This window comes from Stegostoma tigrinum, chromosome 30 (assembly GCF_030684315.1).
Source record: "Stegostoma tigrinum isolate sSteTig4 chromosome 30, sSteTig4.hap1, whole genome shotgun sequence".
In the NCBI taxonomy this organism is placed as follows: domain Eukaryota; kingdom Metazoa; phylum Chordata; class Chondrichthyes; order Orectolobiformes; family Stegostomatidae; genus Stegostoma; species Stegostoma tigrinum.
In genome coordinates this window covers 12455536-12478438 of record NC_081383.1, presented here as the reverse complement: position 1 = coordinate 12478438, position 22903 = coordinate 12455536, and the positions used below count along the sequence as shown (strand labels likewise).

Here is a 22903-nt window from a genome sequence, read left to right as displayed (position 1 = left end):
GGATTTGGAAGGTGCTTTCTGACAATCTTTGAACTTCTGCAGCGCATCTTGTATATAGTATGCAATGTTGCTGCTGAGCATCGGCAGTGGATGCAGTGCAAATCAAGTGGACTGTTTTTTGTCCCGGATGGTGTCAGGCTTCTTGTGTTGTTGGTGCTGCAGTCATCCAGGCAAGTGGTGAATATTCAGTCACACACCTGACTTGTGTCTTGTAGATGGTGAACAGGCTTTGGGTCATCAGGAGGTGAGTTACTTGCCCTAGTATCCTGATACTCTGACTTGCTGTTGTAGCCACTGAATTTATGTGGTGAGTCCAGGTGACTTCCTGATCAATGATAACTCCCAGGATGATGAGTGGAGAATTCAGTGATGGTAATACCATTGAATGTCATGGGGCAGTGGTTAGATTGTCTCTTGTTGATAGCCATGGCCTTGCCTAGCCTTTGTGTGGTGCAAATGTTACTTTCCACTTGACAGCCCAAGCCTGGATATTGTCCAGATCTTGTTGCATTTGGACATTGACGTGCTTCTGTATCTGAGGAGTCGAGAATGGGGCTGAACATTGTATGATCATCCACGAACATCTCCAATTCTGAACTTAGGGAGGGCAGGTTATTGAAGCAGTTGAAGATGGTTGGACCAAGGGCACTACCTTGAGGAACTCATGCTGAGATGACTGACCTCCACCAACCACAGCAATCTTCCTATATGTCAGGAATGACTGCAACCACTGGAGAGATTTCCCCCAGTACCCACTAGTTCCAGTTTGCCAGGCCACCGTGATACCACACTTGGTGGAATGTAGATTTGATGTCAAAGTCTGTCACTGTCTCCTCACTTCTGAAATTCAGCTCTTTTGTCCATGTTTGAACCAAGGGTATAATGAATTCAGGAGCTGAGTGTCCCTTACAGAACCCAAACTAGGTGTCACCGAGCCGGTTATTGCTGAGCAGGTGCTGCTTGATCATACTATTATCATACCTCCCATCACTTGACTGAGGGTTGACTGATGGGAAGATAATTGGCCATTGTTGGATTTGTCCTGAATTTTACATACAACCCGTACTTGGCCAATTTTCCACATTGTCAGGTGTTGCCTGTTTTGCAACTAGTACGAGGACAGCAGGCTAGGGGAGCAGCAAGTTCTGGAGCACAAGCCTTCAATACCATTGCTAGAATTTTGTCAGAGTCTGTAACCTCAGCAGTGTGCAGTGTCTCCAACTGTTTCTTTATCATGTAGAGTGAATCAAATTGGCTGAAGACTGATGTCTATGAGACTGGGGGCTGCTGAAGGAGGCAGAGATGAATCATCCACTTGCCACTTCTGGCTGAAGATTTCTGCACTGCCTTATCTGTTGCACTGATTTGCTGGGCTCTTCCTGGGTAAAATAAGCTGGTGCTGTCATTGAGACCATTATTGAAGGAATGCCCAGGTCCTGGAGGGTTATATTGCAAGACCCTGCAAAGATCAGGAGATATGAGGCCATGAAAGGATTTGAACAGCATACTGATTTTTAAATTGAATTAAATTAGGAATCTGCAGCTGAGGTAGGTCCATCAGTGCCACAGAGGTAAGCAGATTGAGTAATATTTTATGCTCACTAAAGTAGGAATAGCCAGGTTTGAAATGAGATGTAGTTTTGTGGGATGGAAGGAAGGAGCCAGGTCAGGAGAGCTTTAGCCTGCATGTAGCTACATCAAGAGTGGGGGTTTCAGCACTGTTGACGCAGGGATGGACACAGGCAGAGATGGATGTGGGCAGCTTTTGTAATGGAGAGTTTGTGTTCAAAATTTCAGCTTAGTCTCATTCAGAGTACAGTTGACTTCAGCAAGACATCATGTTCAGGGAGAGTAATGTAACTGGTGACAAAGGTAACAACTATTTGTGTAATGGTTGGGAGGTCAAAGAATGGTGGCTTTCGTCTTGCCAGTATTCAATTTGGGGAAATTTTCTATTCAGATGAAAGGAGAGGAAAATTGAATCGTTTATGCAACAGAGCATAGGTTTTATCCTTAACTGACAAAGCAGAAAATCAATCCTTGAAGATACAATTGAAATGACTGGTAGTTAACCTTTGCTCGGTTGTGGCATGTTTGCTGCTTGATTGAGAAGATTGTGGTGTCAGACCATATTCCAGTTATTTGAACACGTGACCTGCTGACATCTCAGTGCAGTACTGAGGGAATTTTCCTTCTGAGGTGCCATCTTTCAGATGTACGTTTAACGTGACGTATAAAAGAATCCCACAGTAAGTTTCAAAGAGCAGTAAGTGTTCCATTGGCACTCGGGTTAATGTTTGTCCTCAGTCAACATCTAAAATAAATTATTTTGGTTATTTAATGGCTGTTTGTAGGAGTTTCCAATGCATCATTTAGCAATTTACCACATTACTGTAATGAGAGCACTTCAAACCTTTTCATTATTTATGAAGTGCTTTAGAGATGCTGAGAAACACCAACAGGTTCTATTCTCTCAATTTTTATTAAAAGAATGCATATGTTTCAGCGCCCTCACAATGCTGCACTTGATTATTTGGGAAAAATAACCTAATCAAATACAATGATGCTTGAGAGTTGAGTGACCCACAAGCGTTGCAGAATAATACTGCAGAACAATTGTCGCTATACATAGAGGGCTTCAAATATATTAAGATAGTAATGTGTTTGTGTGTACCTGTAAACATGATCAAGGTTTGTTCTACAAAGGCCAGAAACAGTTTTAATTGCATGGAAATCCTGCTAAACAGGTCTGAATAAGAAGTTTACATTTTGTAAGTGTAACATTTTCTTCTATGTGCTTACATCATGCGGTGGATAATTTTCAGGAAGTTTGTGTCTGTAGATTTGAGGCATGCAGTTGGTTCTATTTTAAATATGTGTAAGTTATTTACATCAGTTTTGCATGACTACAAGATTAACTTTGCATTGATGATGCAGGCGAGACAAATGTAATATGCTACTATTTTTATTAATCAACTATTACTGACTTACCTATGTTTGTTTTTTCACCTGAATGCGTTAATATTTTTCTGGTAACTATAAATAGTTTGAACTTCCAGTGTTATCTGCTCAGGTAGATTTGTAGTCAGAAACAGAAATGACATGCTAGTAATTTCAAAGAGTTTACAGAAAAACTAATATATAAAACGCGAACTCGATTATGTGGCCATGGATCCTACCATATATGAACTGATTTTTTTTTAAACTGTAGAGGCAAAGGTTTTATTGAAGATTATTGCGGGTTAGTGAAAACACCTCCCACACCTTCACTAACACCACCTTCATTGCATATTTTTATACTGGAGGTATACAGCCAGTGAGAGAAAATGATCAACTTCAATTCTGAATGTGATGTTTGGGGACTAATGTGAAGTTTGAGAATTGCATGTACGTTTGAAAATCCGGGTCACATCTTTAACGTAAACTGACTCCAAAATCACCCTAACTTCCTTGTGCATTCTTTGGTCTTGCTGTTAGGGAAGCATTTGGCCCTTGTGCAGAATTTTAAGATAATTCTGAACAAGTGTTCACACTCCAGAATGTGTTCTGCGCAGGTGCTGTTTGTCCTAGGGATTTCTTTAAACATTCTCTGCTCTTGCTTCATTTCTTAGCATGTCTCACATTTTTGTTTAGTTCGCATTTTTAATGTGATAATACAAACATCGTCAGTTTGCTAGCAGTTGTAGAGCCTATAATTTGCTGAGAATTAATTTTTATTATTCTTTTCAAAGATTTACAGGTAAAAGTTGTAATCTCCTAAAGTTGTTAGATTTGCTCAAAAGTAATGGATGGACAAACTTGTGAGAAATCAAAGTAAAAGAAAAATGAACTAAATACATAACTGGATGAATGTAACCCTGCTCCTTCTGGGTATTCAACCTGTTGTATCCAGAGAACCTTAATACCGCCAGTTTTCATTTCGTTCCAAGGTTGCTTGAGTCCTAAGGTGGTAGATGTTTAGAGCTTTCTTCCACAACTGCAGTTGTTGCTGGGTCAATTGTTAATTTTAAAGCTGAGGTAGATATATTTTTGTGAAGTGAATATATCAAGTAGTATGAGTCAAAGGCAGATATATAGAATTGGACCGTAGATCAGCCTTGATCTTAGTGAATGGTACAACAAGCTAGAGGGGCTGAATGGCCTATTACTCCTCTCTTTGTTCCCTATGATATTACTGAATTGTCCCTGCTGGTTTCAACTCTGCTGTGAATTTTTCTTCAAGCTACGGAATGATGTGCTTTGCTGCTTTTTGCAATGTTCCCATTTATTCCAGTGCTGAATCTTTTGCTGTATGCCCATCGTCAAGGCCATTCCATGCTCTCTGCTGGTCCTGGATAAATATGTACTTGTGATCAATTCTCTTGGCTCTTCCATGAAAAATGCGAGCCATCAAGGCATCCAGTGATACGCTCCCCCAAGGGACTCCCTGGAACTACTGATCTGTAAAAATCTTATGAACCCACATATTGATTTATCGTTACTTTCACCTGATTGCATTCATCTGCAACAAGCATGAAGCCATCATGGAGTTCTTTTGACTTTTGTTGCTTCTTGCTTCCTCATTTGCAGCCCAGTCACTGATCCTATTTATTACTATGCCGATACTGTCTGAATTTCCTTCGACTGTTTAGAGGTTATCAGTCGACCAGGTAGCTGTAAAAAAAAACTTAGGTAATTTCGTAGCCACCAGTGCTGTGTTGCCATCCCCCTAGGACCTGAAACTGTATAACTGTTCTCTTATTGCCACTTTGTACAGAACCTGAAACTTTCTTCCAACTTGCACTGTGGGTGTGGCTACTTCACCCATCCTGAATTGCTTGAACCCTGCAATTCAATGCAATGTCCTTAATCACTAGAGACATGAACATCCATCAATAATTTCATAAAAATCCATTATATTCACATTTCAGTGAAGAAATTTGTTCATTTTGACTTTAAGCAATTTACAATCTCTGAAAACAAAATTGCTTCTACATTAGAAGTTTCAGAAACTTGCGATTTCACAGCTAATGGAGTACTTCTGAAGTGTAGTAATTATGATATAGGAGTAGTGGCAGCCAAGGTTGCACAGTTAGCTCTGGAGGCAGTAGCATCACTGGACTAGTAATCTGAAGGCTCAAACTTATTCTGTTGGGGTATGTCAAATACCATGACAAAGCTGGTGGAATTTAAATAATAAGAACAATTAATAATTCAATGAATATATTTAAAGTGGAAAGCTAGTCTCAATGGTGCATCAGCATTACTTTTGATGAAAAAAATTGCAGCTGATTGAGTAATGCCCTTCAGGGAGGGAAATCTGCTATCTTCACCTGGACTAGCCCACATTTCGCTTGTGTTTCAGGTTCTTGAAGAATACTGTTATTTGGGGAGTGTGGATTCACATGTAGAGGAAAAGTAAATTGATTTTTTTTTAGTTCTGTGAAGGTGACCTTTTCTTTGAGCTCACTGTTCAAAATAACTTCATGAACACTGTTCAAAGATAATTTTCAATTTAGCATGTGTGAAGTTCAATGACTAGATAAACTACCTGGGGGGGTTGATTCATGAGGTTTACAAAGTTGAAAATCTTTGACATACTGGATAACAGGCCAGGGGACACAATCTGGTTTCTTTCAAGTAGAACAGTTTTATACCAACAGAAAAATTTTTTAGTTTGTGGCAGTTCAGGCTTTCTTAGCAAGAAAGATGTCTTCAAACTTTATGCTGTCGTTTAAGTAGACAGAAGGGGCTTAGATTAGTTCACAGGTTGGCGCAACATCGAGGGTCGAAGGGCCTGTTCTGTGCTGTATTATTCTATGTTCTACGTTAGGAACATTAGTGAAATATCCAGTGTTTATGTATTTCGGAGAGAAACAATAGTGAGAGAACCCATGGGAAAACTGGCATAAAGTTTCATGATAAATTTACAGATGACGACATGATGGACATCAGGAGCTTTAATTATATGACAGGACAAAGGCCAAAGTGAACACGGACCCCATGGAGAATGAGGCTGGGGAACTAGGAAATGGCAGGGGAGTTGAATGAGTATTTTGCTTCAGTTTTCGCAGTGGAATATACAATTATTCATTATTTTTATAAGGTTAATGAAGGGACAAAAGGAAGAGAGCAAGTAAATACAATAACAAAAATGGGCTAAAAGTGCCAAGTTTCTTAGATCTGAGAGTTGCATCCTTGGATTTGAAAGCAGAAGCTACAGAAGCACTGGGAAAAATCTTCCAAAAACCCTTAGACTCTGGATGGTTAGAAAATTGCCGCTTTTACTGAGAAAGGAAGGGAGGCAAAATACAAAAATCATACTCAATTAAAGGGAATTATTTAGCAGAGCATTTAGAAAAAAATTAAATAACTAAGCAGCAGCAACAGCATAGCATCATGATTTGGAAAATATGCCTGATAAGTTTGTTAGACGACTGAGGAAGTAACAGGTAGGATAAAGGGAAGCAGTAGGCATAATATATTTGGATTTTCAGAAATCATTTGATAAAGTACTGCATGTTGGGCTACTTATTAGGGTAAGAGCTAATGTATTGCTGTAGGGAATGTGTTAACATGGCTAAAGAATTGGCTGAATAAAAAACCAAGCATTGGGATAAGAGGGCATTTTGAAAATGGCAATCTGTAATGGAGTGCCAGGGGGATCAGTGCTGGAGCCAAATTATATGCAATATATATTGATGACTTGGATCAGGAAGTGAAAGAATTGTAGCCAAGTTTGTGGATACCATAAAGGCGGAAGGCAATGCTCAAGGATGGTGCTCACCCAGAATACAGACTGGTTATGTGACTGGGTGAAGATTTGCCAGATTGAACGGTATACTTGATAAGGTAGATGTAGCGAGCACCAGAGATCTTAATTCCAGAGTAAAGGGTCACCCATTTAAGACAGAAATGAGACAGGATTTCTTAGACTAGTGAATTTGTGGAAGTCTTCATCAGAGTGCTGTTGAGGCTGAAACAAACATAAGTCTATTCAAGGCTGAAATAGATGGGTTTTTAATCAGTAAAGGAGTCAAGATTTATGGGGATAGTTGTAGGAAAGTGAAATTGAGGTGGACCAGATTAACTATGATCTAATTGAATAGTGGAGTAGACCTGATTGGAAAAATGGCCTGTTTCTGCTCCTATGTTTGACAATCTTATGGTATAAAAAGACTGTGGAAAGAAAAGCTTGCAGCTTTCATTTATCTAAGAAATTAACAGTAGGGCTTTCGTAATGTTGTAGAACAATGGGAACTAGGGGTGCAGGCACAATGCTTTGAGGTTTGCATCACATCTAAGATAGGGTTGTTAAAAAGGTGTTTTGATATGCCTGCCTCATTGCTGGGTCATTTTGAATATACGAGTTGGGAAGTCATGTTGAGATTGTACAGGACATTGGTAAGGCCTCTCCTCAAAAACCGTGTCCAGTTCTGGTCCCCCAATTAGAGGAATGATATTATTAAGCTGGAGAGAGTTCAGAAGAGATTTACCAGGATGTTGCTGGTGTTGTGAAGTTGAGGGGTATATTTGTGGATTGGGAGGCAGCACATTACAATTTGGTGTTTGTAAAATGTTAGGAGGGAAAGGAACGTTTGGTCCCTTTTAAAAGATGTGCTTTTTCCGTGCTTATAGATTTATGAAAGATGCCCGAGCAGTTTGAAAGTTTGCAGGAGCACAGAGCACCTGAATTGAAACATTTGTATCAAAAGGCTATGCAGTTAGCAGGCTAAGCAGCAGTTTTGTTTCATTATCAAGACGACAAGTTTTGAATTTAGCCAATTAATTTGAACCAGGCACTTAGATACCAAAAGAAAATTTCAAGTCTGATAGTTTTGACAACACAGGACCAATCCTATTGTAATAAATTTAAATGTCATCAAGGGTATTAAAAAAGGCAATTCAACAAAGACAGGAGACTGAACTGAACTGCCATCTGTCAGAGTTAACAATTCTCGATTAAAATCGTTGACTCTTGTAGTCGTCTTGAAGTTTTAGAGGAACCACCGTCTAAATCAAAGGTACCTATGGTACAACTAGTTAATAATCCTGACAGAAGACAACCTCCACGTTATAAACACTGGGCGCATGGAGGGTGGAACAAAGGCAGGATAGGATGGGACTTGACTCACTTGAGCATAGAAGGTTGAGAGACAACCTTATAAAATAATGAGGGTTATAGCTAGAGTTAGCGGTCGGTCTTTCCCAAGCATGGAGAATTTCAAGACTAAGGGGCATATTTTAAAGTTGAGACGGGCAAGATTGGAAAAAAGACAAGGGGAAAATATTTTTACGCAGAGGATGGTACATGTGTAGAATGAACTCTGATTCTGTAAACTAAAGCATGAAGATGAGTGATGCTTCATTGGGATTGGTTGTCTATGAAGGATAGTGCTGAGAAAAGGATTACCATTTTCTTTTTGCTGTTGAAGATCTTTCTAAATTATCTCATTTAGTTCTGAAGCTGTTTTATTTTAAAAACATTAGCAGACTTGTGTGAAATTGGCCAGTGACTGACCTCCACAGCAACCACATTGCAAAAATAAAACTTGATCTATCAAGCCATGTTTCATTCTGACTTTTGACTTAATCAGTATTGCCATCAGCTTGACTTGTAACACAGTCCAAATCCACAGTTATGTCTTTGACAGTTAATGGTTCTCCTAAAGTGCCCCAGCAAGCCACTCAGTTTATGGGATGGGTAATAACAATTAATCTTGCCAGTGATGCCCACACCCGATACAGAAGAATAAAGCATTAAGATTGTTTGCAATCTATGTTGGGTTTCTGATCTATGATCCTAATGATTGCAAATGCTGTCAATCTTTTTCTCTCCAACATTATCCACATTCACCCTGCCACAGTTCGTTAACCCCGTTCAATGCCTTTCGTAATGCCAAACCAGAATATTGCAGATTTATTTCTCGTCAAATTTTCTAGCAGCCAAAATGTACACTTCGAATTTTGCCAGTATTTCAGTAACACAAAATCCCATTCAAGAGTATCATTGTGTATAAATGCAGTTTAGTAGAATTTGTGACAGTGGTAATCCAAAACTACCAGAGGACAAATAGATGTCTGGCCAAAGCAGTTTGACTTTTTTGTCTGTAAAGTGCTTAAAAAATACTTTTGATATTTATAGTAAGCTTTCATGTTACATTGTCACTGAGTTGGTATATTTGCCTTATGCCAGGGTATGGTGGGAAACAAATTTGTGGTGTTTGCATAGTCAGTTGTGTTTTTTTTCAATGCTTAGGGTTATGAGTGATTAATGTAAATGAAGTACATAACTTGGTAACACTGGAATGTGTTCTTCTGGAAACTGAGGTAATGACTGTACGCCAGCCTGGTTTATTTCTCTACAAGAAGACTAATCATAACATCTAACTGTTTGAACCTCTTAGATTGCTGTGAATTTGCTCTTGGTTGTTTTCAAAATACTTTTAATGTATTGTTTTCTGGAGGAAACAAATTTAGTCAGGTTTCAATGTCTGTGATGACAGAGCTGGGCAGTTCCATCAAGTAATGTGTAAGAGTTGGTTTGATTTTTTTTTTTTAACCCCCAACATTTTCAAAAAATGTTGTGTGGTAAACTCAAATTATTTTTCTTCTAATTTTTTCTTCATGGAAATATCTTAGTGACGATGTCTTCATTATTGGATAGATTTTAATAAATGTAATCAACAGGCCACTGTCTTTGAAGTGATGATGATATAGTCATATACTCAAATTTTCAGTCTGTTTTGCTGATCTTATGCAATTGTTCCTTTCTAGGTACTGGTGAAAGTGGCAAGAGCACATTCATCAAACAGATGCGAATCATACATGGGAGTGGATATTCAGACGAAGACAAAAGGAGCTATACGAAGTTAGTCTACCAGAATATATTCACTGCCATGCAATCCATGATCAGAGCCATGGAAACCCTTAAAATCCAATACAAATATGAGCAAAATAAGGTAAATTTCTAAGATGCAGGTAGAGCACTTGTTGCAGTGTTTCATATTCAACTGTCCATAAAAAGAACAATGTTAAAGCCTGCTCATTGCACTGATTTTCACTTTGGCTAACCATTTTCTTTAATCAATCTTCCTTTTGATGAAAGTAAAGTTTACTCTTGCTTTCTTAGTTTCAAGCAGACAGATAGCAAATTTACTCCCAGGTTTTAGCTAATATTATTTCTAAATGGTAGGAACTATACAAAATTGGACCTGAAGACTTTTTTTGAGTAATCTATTCCCCCTTCCTACAAGAACGTGATAATTCACTTGATGCCTTAATGTGACAATGTAACTGATGCCAGAAACATGTTTCGTCAAAAATTGACCACGTGATAAATAGCTCAAAATGGCATGGTAATAAAGGTATGTTTGAATTTATGCCATTTGCATTTATCTCCGAACAGTGATCACTGGAACTGGTATCTAGAATTAAAATCACTTCACATTCTGTGCACATGTAACATTGATTTAACAATGTATTGACCTCTAATTTGGAACCATTGTAAACTTGGGAAGGCAGTGTATTCCTTCAAAAGGATATTGGCACAATAATGAAATGGGAATTTTGTGGCAGTTGAAGTTCACTGCAGCAAAGTATGAGGTGATGCATTTGTGTAGAAAGCGTATGAGATACATTATGAACTAAATTGTATAACTGTTAAAGGTGTACTGGAGCAGAGACTTGGATGTATATGTACACCAGTCATCAAAGGTGGCAGGACAGGTATATTTTGATTTTGTTGCCTTGGGTACTGAAGTAAAAGTAATACACGGACACAGTGAAAAGTGTATAATGTCACTGCACGCACGTAGGTACAGAATCTTAAGAACAAGGCAGAAAGAAAGAACAAATTTAAAAGGTAAATATCACAGTAATTATCACAGTGACACCTTCTTAGTGTTATGTAGAAAATAAAAAAGCAAAACCTGAAAGTTAAAACATTGCAGTCTGTAAGTATTTAACAATGGTGGGACTGCACTTCAAGGAATTGCCTCGAGTTGAGGTCGACAATGTAGCCAGGCTGGGCTGAGAGACTGCCACACATTGCCAAAAGACTGCCACACAGAGCCGGGAGGCCAGCATCCTGGGTCGGTGCTGAATTCAAGCTGGAGAAGAAAAAGGATTGAGAAGAGGGAACAAAAAAAGTACAAAACACAAGGAAAAAAGTGGGGGTGATAAACGGAAATGGATGAGCTCCATCCGAAATGTCCTCCTTCGCCACCATCTGTTGATGGAGAGAACAATTAACAGCGTGGTGCTTTAGGTCGTCATAATACAGGCATAGAGTAGATGAGAGAGTGCAAAAGTTACATTGAATTTGTCATTTAAGTGGACCTTATCCAGAATTATTAATAAATTCTGAGAAATGCAGTTCTGAGTATCGCTCTCAAGGAAGGATGCAAATGCATTGGGGAGATTGTAGAAAAGGTTTACAAGAAATGGTTCAAGGTTGAGGGACTTCAGTTATGAGGATAAATTTGAAATGTTGGGACAGTTTTCATGAGAGAGAAGGCAAAGAGGAGATTTGGTGGAATCTTTCAAAATCCAGAGAAATCTTGTCAGCTTCCACAGGGAGAGACTTACGACACTTGTAAGAACAACAGCAAGAGGTAACAGATTTAATGATTTCATGCAAGAAACTTCCTCACACAGCAAGCAGTTGGGATCTGAAACGCATTGCCTGCAAGAGTGGTGAAGGCAGGCTCAGTCCAGGCACTTGAGAGAGACCTAGTTTCTGCTCATGGAATCGTTTAATGTATAGAGATATGAGGAAAGTCGGGAGAATGATGCTAAGCCAAATACTCATTTGGAGGATGAAGGTAGACATTTTTGGCTAAATGGCCTCCTTCTGTATTGTAACAATTCTGCGATCCACCATAGTGATGTCCTCACATCTCTAACGAAAGACTCTGTTCATATTTTTAATTAGCTTGTTCAGAGATATTATGCACCTGGAGCAGCAGGGATTGAACCCAGGCTTTTTGACTTGGGTAGGGACACTACCAGAACTGTCCACTTGGAGTGGGATTGTAATAATTTTTAGGTAACGTTTGAATTGGCTTTGTTTTCTTGTGAATGAATCATGTCATTTTGGCCAGGGTTCTCTTTATCTATTTATTAAATATAATTTCTGGCAGCGCTGGCTTTTATTGCCCATCTGTAGTTTCTTTTAGGACATGACTGTGACCTTGAATTCTCCCTGAGCAGTTTGTTACAATTCTCAGAAGTCGTCTAGCAAAGCACTTGGCTGTAAGTGTCATCCTCGCTGCGCCATAGAAATCTATCCTTTTAATGGATAACAATGTCAAGTTGCCTTTCCTAAAGGACAGTAGTAAACTATATGAGGCTTTGTAAATTTCAAAAACTCCCTGATTAGTATTTGATTTCAAGTTTTTAAGTGTTAGTTGGATTTAAACTTGTATTGTCTGGTAGCTCAGTCCCATAACTATTGGTTCTCCACATCTTGTAGCACTTAACCTTCGATGTTAACACATTTGGCTGGACAGATGGTGCAATAATGTAGTGATGCCACTAGCATGGCTTCAATTCCTATATCAGTTGAGGTTACCATGAAGGTCTCTGTTTCTCTATCTGTTCTCTATCTGCTTCTCTAAATATTGAAAACTTGCTCAGTGGCTGAAAACAAAGTGTATTGTTTGATACTTTGTTTCACATTGGTTTCCAATTATCTGTAGGTATCTCTCCTCTGAGGAGATGTGGGGTAGGTAGTCAGAAGTGACATGACACCAGATCATAGTCCGACACGTCTATTTGAAATCTCAAACTTACGAAAACTTCACTTGATGAAGGAGCAGCACTCCAAAAGCTTGTGATTTGAAATAAACTTGTTGGACTATGACCTGGTGTCATGACTTATGATTGTGGCTTGTTGTATGCCAAGACACATTAGGAGGTAGCGAGTTTTGAGAAGATTTGTAGCTCAGGTTGAGGTTCTGGATGTGAATTTGCTCGCTGAGCTGGAAGGTTAGTTTTCAGACGTTTCGTCACCATTCTAGGTAACATCAGTGAGCCTCCGAAGCGCTGGTGTTATGTCCTGCTTTCTATTTATCTGTTTAGGTTCCCTTGTGTTGGTGATGACGTCACCGGTGCAGGAAAACCTAAACCGGTAAATAGAAAGTGGGACATAACACTAGCGCTTCACCAGAGGCTCACTGATGTTACCTAGAATGGTGACGAAATTTCTGAAAACTAACCTTCCAGCTCAGCGAGCAAACTCAGATCCAGAACACATTAGGAGAAATTAGGTCAGATCAAAAGCTTGCTTCAAAGTGGTTTATCAATTGTTCTTTATAGGATGTGTATGTTGTGGCAATTTTTGCATTTGCTACCCATTGCCAAAGCTGTGACAAATCTGTCAGAGGGCAGTTGAGAGTAACTCTCAAATCTAGCAATTAATGAACCACATGGGTTTGTACAACAAGTCTACATTTTTTATGACACTGTTACTGAGATGAAAACTTCATTTCCAAATGTTTTAATTGAAGTTAAATTGCACTAGCTGCATTGTGGAATTTGAACCCATTTCTACAGACGCTGGGCCTGTGAATTACTACAGTGTCTTTCCTGTTGTGCCAGCTTTTCCCTCTATAGGTTGAGCAAGAGGGAGAGTTCAAGAGATGTAGGGAGACAGTTCCAGGGCTTAAGCATCTGAAGACGTGGCTACCAAAGGTGAAGCATTGGGACTGCATAAGAAGCCAGAATTTGAAGGTTGCAGCTATCTTTGAGGGTTGTGGGTTAGAGGAGATTATGAAGACAGGCATGATCATGGGTGATGTGAAAATGAGAATGAAAATTTTTATACCAAGACATTGCTTGATTGGGAGCTACTATGGGTGCAGGAGCAGATTGGAGTACAGGACTAGCTCAGAGCTAAATATGAGCACTAGTCTTTTGGATGACTTCAAGTCAATGGATAATAGAATATGGGGACCTGGAGTGTGCCATGTTTTAACCATCTTGTAACAATGGCTTCCTTTTGAAGATTAAATATCAGTTTGAGTTTGATTTGTTTTCCTATTCTAGCTTCCTACCCTTGACAATGTTTAGTAATTAAGACTAGTTTCAGGATTAGTGTATCAGGCTGCACTATTTAAAAGATTAGTTTCATGAGCTTGTTGATATATTGATAGAATATGCATATCTGTTTATGCAGTACATTCCTAGATGAGTCTCCTCTGTTTAACTGACCTTTTTTCATGCCTGAAATTAAATAATGAATCTCCTTAGGCTATGGAGATACTGCAGCTAAGACATTCACAACCATGTTTACTTCTAGTTAACATCTTTCCATTTGTAGAGATGATGAGAATGCAGACTTACAACTTTGCTGAAGTCAGACATGACCATCTGCATTACATTTGACTGAATATACTGATTCTGGAGTGGCGGAAGTCCGCCACGAGGCCCAGAAGTTAAGGCTCTCCTTAGTAATGATGCAGGATGCTCTTTTTGATGACTTTTTAACACCGGGCTGCTGTCTGCTTTAGGCAGTCCTATTTACTGTCCTTCAAACGACTCTCAGGCACTTAGTCTCCTTAAATATATTTTTTGTTTGTTGCTCAAATGTAAATATACTTAATTTTTAAATTATCCTTAGCCCCAATGAAGGACGTCCTGGCTTTGATTCTAGGCACTGTTATTTCAGTTGTATCAGGAATGTTTGTTTTTCCAAAATTACACCAAATCCTTGTTTTAACTCAACAGGGCCTTTCTATGCTTCACCATCTTTGCCCTCTACAAAGAGTAAAATTAATAATTATTGTCTTAAAGTGAGGAGGGGTGTGCAAGTGTTTTGAAACCTCCAAGTTGTATCTCCTATATGATAAACCTATATATCAGCTGGACTGATAAATTTCACCAGAACACTCAAACATTTTTGCTGTAGTGTAATTAGGACAAAATCATCAACATTCAATTTGGTGTTGCCAGATGGTGTTTTCATGCTTTCAAACGTTATTCTGTCTGGACTGTCCGGCCAATTCCCGTCATAATAATAAAATGTCGAACTGCAAAAATTTGTGCCTCCAATAGATGGATAGCCCGATGACATCCCCTGTCTTATCTCTGGCTCATAGTCCATCCAGTAGATTAGTTATCTAAATAATTGAGAGTTGGATGGCTAACTTTGAAAATCTCGTTTTGGACTTAAATGAATCAGAACAAATATTCAAGAATCAAGGAATTAGTTATAAGCTAGCAGTGTTTTGCACTTTACCCCCTCCTCTGAAATAAATTCATAAGCACATCGCAAATGAGCAAATATGTGAAGTTTTAAGGGTATATGGGTTTGTATAATACTGTTTAATCTCTTAATCAGTAATGAGGTTTGAAATAACACCCTTCTTGTTAGAACCTTTTCATTTTCAGTTTAACTTGGTAAGTTGTTATATTCAGGAGCAAAAATTTCAAGAATTTCTTAACTTTTAGTAAATAATGTTTGCCCTCTGATTTTTTTTTTTACTAATGTTTGGCGTAAAGGTTGTCACCAATAGTAAGTAAATTCCTGTTTTAATATCACCGTGACAAATTGACAAGATATTTTCCTTCATTGAGATCTACATAATAATGAAAAACAGTGCGCATTCACTTGCATCTGCTCGTGTGAATTTAGCTCATCTACACTTATTGGATTACCACTAGCCTACTCTGATACCTTGCATATATGTGCTGGGCCTGAAGGCAGATACTGTATTGTACTCATTGTTCACTGGTGCTACTTCCTGAGGCGCTCTCTTGACAGCTTTAGTCTGTGCTGATTTGAAAGTCCACTCCAGATCAGTGTATTGTAAGGAAATGGGGGCATTTCATAAAACATGCACTGTAAAGTGAAGCAAAGGTTAGCCTGCAAGTTGGCTGGAAGATGGTCTTTCATTCTTGCTATAAAGATGTCAGGTTTAATGGTTTTTCTTGCAATTTGTATGTTAGTTACTAAATATCCACAAGTCCAAAGCTTTCCAAAACTTAATTGTCGGGACCTGATGATTAGTGTAACTGCAATAAATCTAGCAACAAACGTGAAAACCAAAATTTACCCCTGCTTATTGAGTTTACTCTTTTTGTCGAGAGGAGGTGGGTTTAGGTAATCACACCAGGCATTTATTGAATCAACTGTTTTTAACAAGTGGTTTGAGTAGACCTGTAAAACATTATTGGACTTATTAATACAAAATTTAGTAATAGCACTTATAAACAATCATAGACATAATGCCATTAAAACATCCCAATTATCAATACTGAATTTAGAACTGAGTTAAATTTCAAGGGACTCCAAATTAGAGAATCATGGCTAATATCTTGGTTCTTCAACTGGTTGTACCTGTCAGTTTAGTTCCTGAGAGAGCAAGAAATTGCCAAATGACCCTTTTACAAATTGATCACATCATTGAGTTTAAGCCTGCTTTCAGAATCCACGCTAATTCCTCTGTTTAAATTAATTTTTGCAAAGGATGTATTTTTTTTGTCTCATAACTGTCTGGCAGTTTTTTTTAACAACAGAGGTAACATTTCCTAAATGCTGTTATTGTTTTGTATGTTCTTAAAAGTGGTAGTTCTTTTGATCTTAAGTTCCATGTGTTTTCAATCAAAATCATTGTCAAGCTACTAACTGCTTTGCAATGAAGTATCATGTAGATCTAGTATGTGGCCTATGTCTGTCTATTTAAACTAGAAATTATTTCTTTAGTTAAGGGTGTTCTTATTTAAAATCAGGGTTGTTGTCCTGAAAATTAATTTTAATTGAAAAGAATTTAAGTGAAGCATTGATTTCCATAGGAATTAATGTTAAAACCAGAGTTAGGTTCTTCGAGATCTTTGTCAAAATTTTTAAAAAATACACTACTTTGAAATGCAGTACCATCAATGCATTAAATGACTGAAGTCCTACATTGCTACATGAAATAACGGTTAAAATAAAATGCAGTTAAAAATAGTTAAGAAAAGTTCTATTTACTATGCCCCCTGCAGTGAACCCTTAGAGTGGAGCCAGGATGGTGGCTTTGCTATCTGGGGTCTGCACCAAAGGGTTTCTTTTCTCATTATGCTCAGGGCCAGCTGCCGAGGCCCTCGTTTGTCCCTGGTGGCAGTGTCTGCTGCTTGGTGGTAACTTAGTGGGGTCTGTGATACCCTTTGGCAGTTGCTTTATTCTTCTGCTCAGTGTCGTTGTGCTTCTTGGCTGGCTGCCATTCCTTGCCTTGTCTTCAAAAGATTGATGACCTTGGAGGGGAAGAAATTGTAAAGAAAATGGATTTATTAAAATAAAGGAAAAACATTTTCTGTGGTAATAGAATTAAGACAGTTGAACTTGCATTCTTTCAGGCTCCACCAAATAATTCTGGCATTATGCAGAGTGGCAACATGATAGATTGTTCATGCTTTGTCTTTAAACAGCTGAAAGGCCTACAGATCAAAATGGTAGTGTATGTCTTGTGGAGGCTGACATGAAAGAAGAGACCATGGTACTGGGGAGCAACTGAAGGGGGGAATTCATTGAACTTAGTCAGGTGTTCGAAGCAAAATGTCATTCCTTCGGGTTGCTGCTCACACAGGCACTTATAAGCCAGAGGAAAAAGCTTCGCTTAGCAGATACATGTTGTTAGCAGGCTTCAGTCCACCAGGGCTTGAGGAACATTGAGGACATGGTGGAATACTGTTGGATCTGTGTTGGGAGAGAGAGAGGAGCAGCCAACGAAAGTGTCTCTGCAAACATAATGTTGTGGTTAGCTTTGAAGAGCTGGGGACCTCGTTGAAGCCCCAGGAGATGTTTAGAAGCTAAAGATAGAGTGGAGGCAGGCTGCAAATGGTACTTGCCCCGCACAAACATGGGATTTAGAGAAATGCAAGGAAAGCATTGGCTTTGCGAAACTAGTATTTTGTGAAGAGTTGGAATTGGGAAGTTAGTAGATGTTAGAGAGCAGCCTTCAGAATTCAAAGGAGTGCAGGGAAAAAGATTCAATCACTGGAAGGTGAGCAATCAGTCTGTGATTAGCAGCTTTGTGAAACTTTCAAAGATGGATTTTTGGACTTAAAGAATCGAAATCCACAATGAGCGAGGCCAAGATTTGGTCACTTAACTTTTTGGTAGATTGCAAAGAAATCCATGGAGTCTGTTGAGACTGCATCTCCTACTTGAAGTGGTATGTGGGTTGTTTTTTTATTGTTTGTTCGTTCATAAGATTTGGGAGATTTGTTGCCCATCCCCATTTGCCTTTGAACTGAGTGGTTTGCTAGGCTATTTCAGAATGCAGTTAAGAGTCAACCAACCACGTTTTGGACCTGCAGCCGCATGTAGACCAGATCAGGTAAGGATGGCAGTTTTCCTTCCCTAAAGGACATGAGTGGTCCAGTTAGGATTTTACAACAATCGACATTGGTCCCAGAGACATCTTTTAGACTTTTAAAACCAGACATTTTATTGAATGTCAGTTTCACCATCTGTCATGTTGGGATTCAAGCCATTGCTCCTAGAACATATCCTGGGTCTTTGGATTACTTGGTGGCAACAATGCCACCAAGCCATTGCCTTTCTAGATGATTTGTCTGTTGACACATATTTGTCTAATTTTGGATGTCAGAGCACAAGTTGCATGTTGTTTCACACCTCTAACCCCCGACATAATCACATTTGTTTTGTTTGTTCACAGTTGTGGGCTCTGGTGACTTTATTCTCTTGATGGGTCTCAAACTTTTAACTTTTTTTTAAAAACCTAAAAAGATACTGGCCCCTAACCACATGGTAACATAAGTTTGATCTTGACTGAGATTGTAAGAGCGTAGAGCAAGTGGTCTTAACGCAGGATTGGACTATGTCAGGCATACAAGTGTTTTTAACCTTAAGGCCAAGACAAAACAAGTGTAGTTAGATAATAAATACCTGTCTGTTCTGCAGTCAAAGAAGCAGCCCTTGTCACTTGTGGTTTTATGCTTAAGTTTTTCTTTTACATAATCACTGCTTTATGTGTTTAGTTTGGATGATAGATGATAATTCCTTACATTGAAGAGCCAAATAGAGAACTTAATATATGTGCTCTTTTTGTTTTGTAGGCGAACGCCCAATTGATTCGAGAGGTTGATGTAGAAAAAGTAGCCTCATTCAATAGCCCGTATCCAAGTGCAATAAAAACTCTGTGGAATGATCCAGGAATTCAAGAATGCTATGATCGAAGGCGAGAGTATCAATTGTCAGACTCTGCTAAATAGTAAGTACGTGACTTGTTTGGAGCAACTTGAGTGAAACCAGGAGTTGAGACTCTTGTGACTTCTAAAGTCAATAAGTATGATCTCTGGATGCTTTGAATACAAGATCAACCCCATGTGTATTAATATATTTGTAACTGCTTTAATTATGTAACTTTGTTATTTTGACCTGAATAGATGTATGCCAGGGTCATCTGCATTGCACAATTGTGAAATCCAGCATTTTAGCGCTGAACTGGTTTTAGAATTGATTCATTCTTAAATATATAGAGAAAACAAACCAATCTGATGAGGCTCCAAATTCAAACATGCGCAACATCTCCTAGTTTAACCTTAATGCAATACTTGAGGCTAAAAAGTACTGCAAATAATTTTAAGAACAATAATTCTGAATTCATTCCTTTGATTTAAGGAACACAGTCTGAAGAATTTTATGAAACCCATTGAAAGTGATGTGTCCTATTCCCTGTCTGGTGATAGACTTAACTTCAAATATAACAATTTCATAAATGATTGTAAATATCTAAAAATGAGCTGATACCTCAGTGTTGGAACAAAGAGCAGCAAGTTTTGCATTGAGAATATTTTGGTATAACTTGGCTTTAGACTTAATTAAATAGCCTCTTAGTCGTGGCTATGTATGATTATTTGGAAATTGACCAGGAAAGTTGTCATATAGCAACTTCATAAGTTAATTGAGTAGTGTGACATGTTCTATATAGTGTGTTATCTATTCCTAAAAAGTAGATAGCATAAAATTAATATAGAATGTTTCACCTGTTAATATAATTTTGAATCTGCTGCTTTGTACCCAAAGTAATGAACTTGAATACAGTTGGAAAAAAGCATTTTGTTGGTGTTTTTCACATTGCATTCATCAGAACAGTACAGTGTCATTGTTTCTCTTCTTATTTCATACAAATTGCCCTGACAAGTATAAGCCAAAGGGCTTGACAAAATGTGCTTTGTTTTCAGTAATACCTTTTTAGGTAAAAAGAAGACAATACATCGCAAACTCTATTGAATTTGGACTACATCTATAGGATCAGTTTGGCACACAAGGTTTTATTAAATAATATAACCACAAGTCCTACATGGACTTGGGTGTGATTGTCTATTTTTCACTTCTCTTGTACAGAGACTTGTTACATTTATTTTAGATCTACAGTTGCCCTGAACAACACATGTCTGTCAAGTCCATTCATAGAACCAACAATCATTTCCTCCAAAGTTTCTCTCTGATCTTTTTTCAATTCCCAAACAATGCCGAGGTGAGGTGACCTTTGTTTTGGGGCTCCCCTAAATGGCAGATGATTAAAATTATGCCAATACATTTCAAATAGAGAATAGATATTGAATGAACTGTTCATACAGTCATGAAGAGTGATGCCTGCTAAGTCACGTTATCAAGACAGTTGTAATACCTACCTTTTATATTTTTGAAAAATAACTTCTATGCATTTCTGGTATCAACAATATAAAGGAAAGAGATAATGAGGGGATACTCTGTTTGGAATTGTCAAAATTGGTGTCAGTCGATATCTCAAGTGGATATTAAAAATGTGTGCTTTGTAATTTGACATTTAGAAAGCTGGTTTCTTGTGCTGTATCTTTTACCCTCTTGAACTAGATATTCTGGCTCCTGAAAGGAGTAAGCATTGGATTCTGGTGAACAAAGTGTGAAGCTGGATGAACACAGCAGGCCAAGCAGCATCTTAGGAGCACAAAAAAGCTGACATTTCGGGCCTAGACCCTTCATCAGAGAGGATGAAGAGTCTAGGCCCGAAATGTCAGCTTTTGTGCTCCTAAGATGCTGCTTGGCCAGCAGTGTTCATCCAGCTTCACACTTTGTTATCTTGGATTCTCCAGCATCTGCCGTTCTCATTATCTCTGATTATTATTGGTAGTTGGTTTGGAGTTTTTGGATACTTTGCTTGATTTTCTTAACAATGATCTAATTATTTCACAGAACTGTTTTCTCTCTGTGCATCTCTAATTTTAATTACATTTTAAAATACAGTGGGACAGTCACACTGCTAAAGATTGTGATAGAAACAGATTTGGTCAAATAAAATACGTGACATATCCAAAAACACTGACCATGCACTTGTCTCCTTTTATAAAATTTTCAACTTTTGAGGAGAACTTGGTCTTGATCAATGCCAGTATGAGTGAAATAGCCTTAAGTTAAGATATCCTTATATGCAAGAATAATCCAATCTGGTCAATTACCATCTCATCAGTCTATTCCCAGTTATTCCCCATATGATGAGGGTCTCTGCCAGTGCTATTAATTGGCATTTATTTATCAGAAGAAACTGTTGAATGTGGCTTCAACCAAGACCAATCACTTTCTGACCTCGTTGCAGACTTGCTTCAAACGTGGACCAAGAGGTGAAGTGACAGAGGCTGCCCTTGATATTCAGTTAGCGTTTGACTAAGTATAGTATCCAAGAGCCCTAGCAGAACTGGTCATTAGCATTTGAGATGGGTAGAGAAATATTCCTTGCTTATTGGAGCCATCCTTGGCACATAACAATGTGGCTGCATTTGTTGGGGGTCAGCCGTAGTCCTACGATATCACTGTGGGAGTTATTCAGTGTGGAATCCTGGTTCAGATGTTTTTAGCTGCATCATCAATTACCTGTCCTCCATCATTCGTTAGAGCTAGGGAAGTTTGTTGATGCTTTTGCAATCTTTAGCATCATTTACACCTCAATGCCTGTTCACCATCCAGAAGAAACAAAACAGTGAAGTGATGGAATACTCTACATTTCCCTAAATGTGTGCAGCTCTGGCAACACCCAAAAAGGCACCTTCAGGACAATTAAGGCAAAGTGTGTACCATCCACAAGAGGTATTGCAGCATCTCAGTCAGACTCTTTCAACAGTGCTATGACTTCTACCACCTGAAACATCAATGGCAGCATGGGAGCCTTGCCAACTACAAGTGCAAAACAATCCTATCTTGGAATTATTTTGCTGCTGCTTCGCTGCTGATAGATCAAAATCCTGAATGACTTTCTTTTTGCCGACAATACTGTGGGTGTACTGCACTCAGTTCGCTACTGTTTGCGAAGGCAGTTTATTCATAGGATGTGTGTTGCTGGTTGGGCTAGCATTTATTGCCAGCCTGTGGTTTCACTTGAGAAAGTGGTGGTGAGTTAGTGCCAAAAACTGCGCAGTCCATTTCTGTAGCTATTCTGACAATGCTACTAAACAAGGAATTTGAAGATTTTGTCCATAAGGAATGGAGATAAATTTCCATGTCAGGATGGCGAATGACTTGTAGGGGAGCTTGCAGGTGGTGGTACTCCCATAGATCTGCCCTTGACTTTCCAGATAGAGTTAGTCGTGAGTTTAGTGGGTGCTGTCTTAATAGTCTTGCAGTGCACCTTACAGATGGTACACATTGCTGCTATTGAGAATCACCAGAGAAGGAGGTGGATGTTAGTGATTATGGTGCCAGTCAAGCAGGCTGCCTTGTCCTGCTTAGGGTCAAGCTCCTTGACTATTGGAGCTGCGCTCATCCAGGTAAGTGAGGAGTCTGCCATTACAATACTGATTTTTGGTTTCAGAAGACTCTGGGGAGTCAGGAGGTGAGATACTCGCTGCTGGATTCCTAGCCTCTCGCCCACCTTGTCGCCACTCTGTATGGCTAGTCTAGTTCAGTTTCTGATCCACTGTAACCCCAGTGTGTTGCTGA

The 22903-nt window shown here is 38.8% G+C and overlaps 1 protein-coding gene across 1 annotated transcript in view; it reads left to right on the top strand.

Annotated features, from left to right (window-relative positions):
- LOC125465704 (guanine nucleotide-binding protein G(q) subunit alpha-like) overlaps nt 1-22903 on the top strand; it is a 111194-nt gene that overhangs the window by 67137 nt on the left and 21154 nt on the right. Inside the window, exons 2-3 of the mRNA XM_048559445.2 lie at nt 9757-9941; nt 19045-19199. Coding sequence (XP_048415402.1) covers nt 9757-9941; nt 19045-19199 — 340 coding nt within the window. The remainder of the gene's footprint in view (nt 1-9756; nt 9942-19044; nt 19200-22903) is intronic.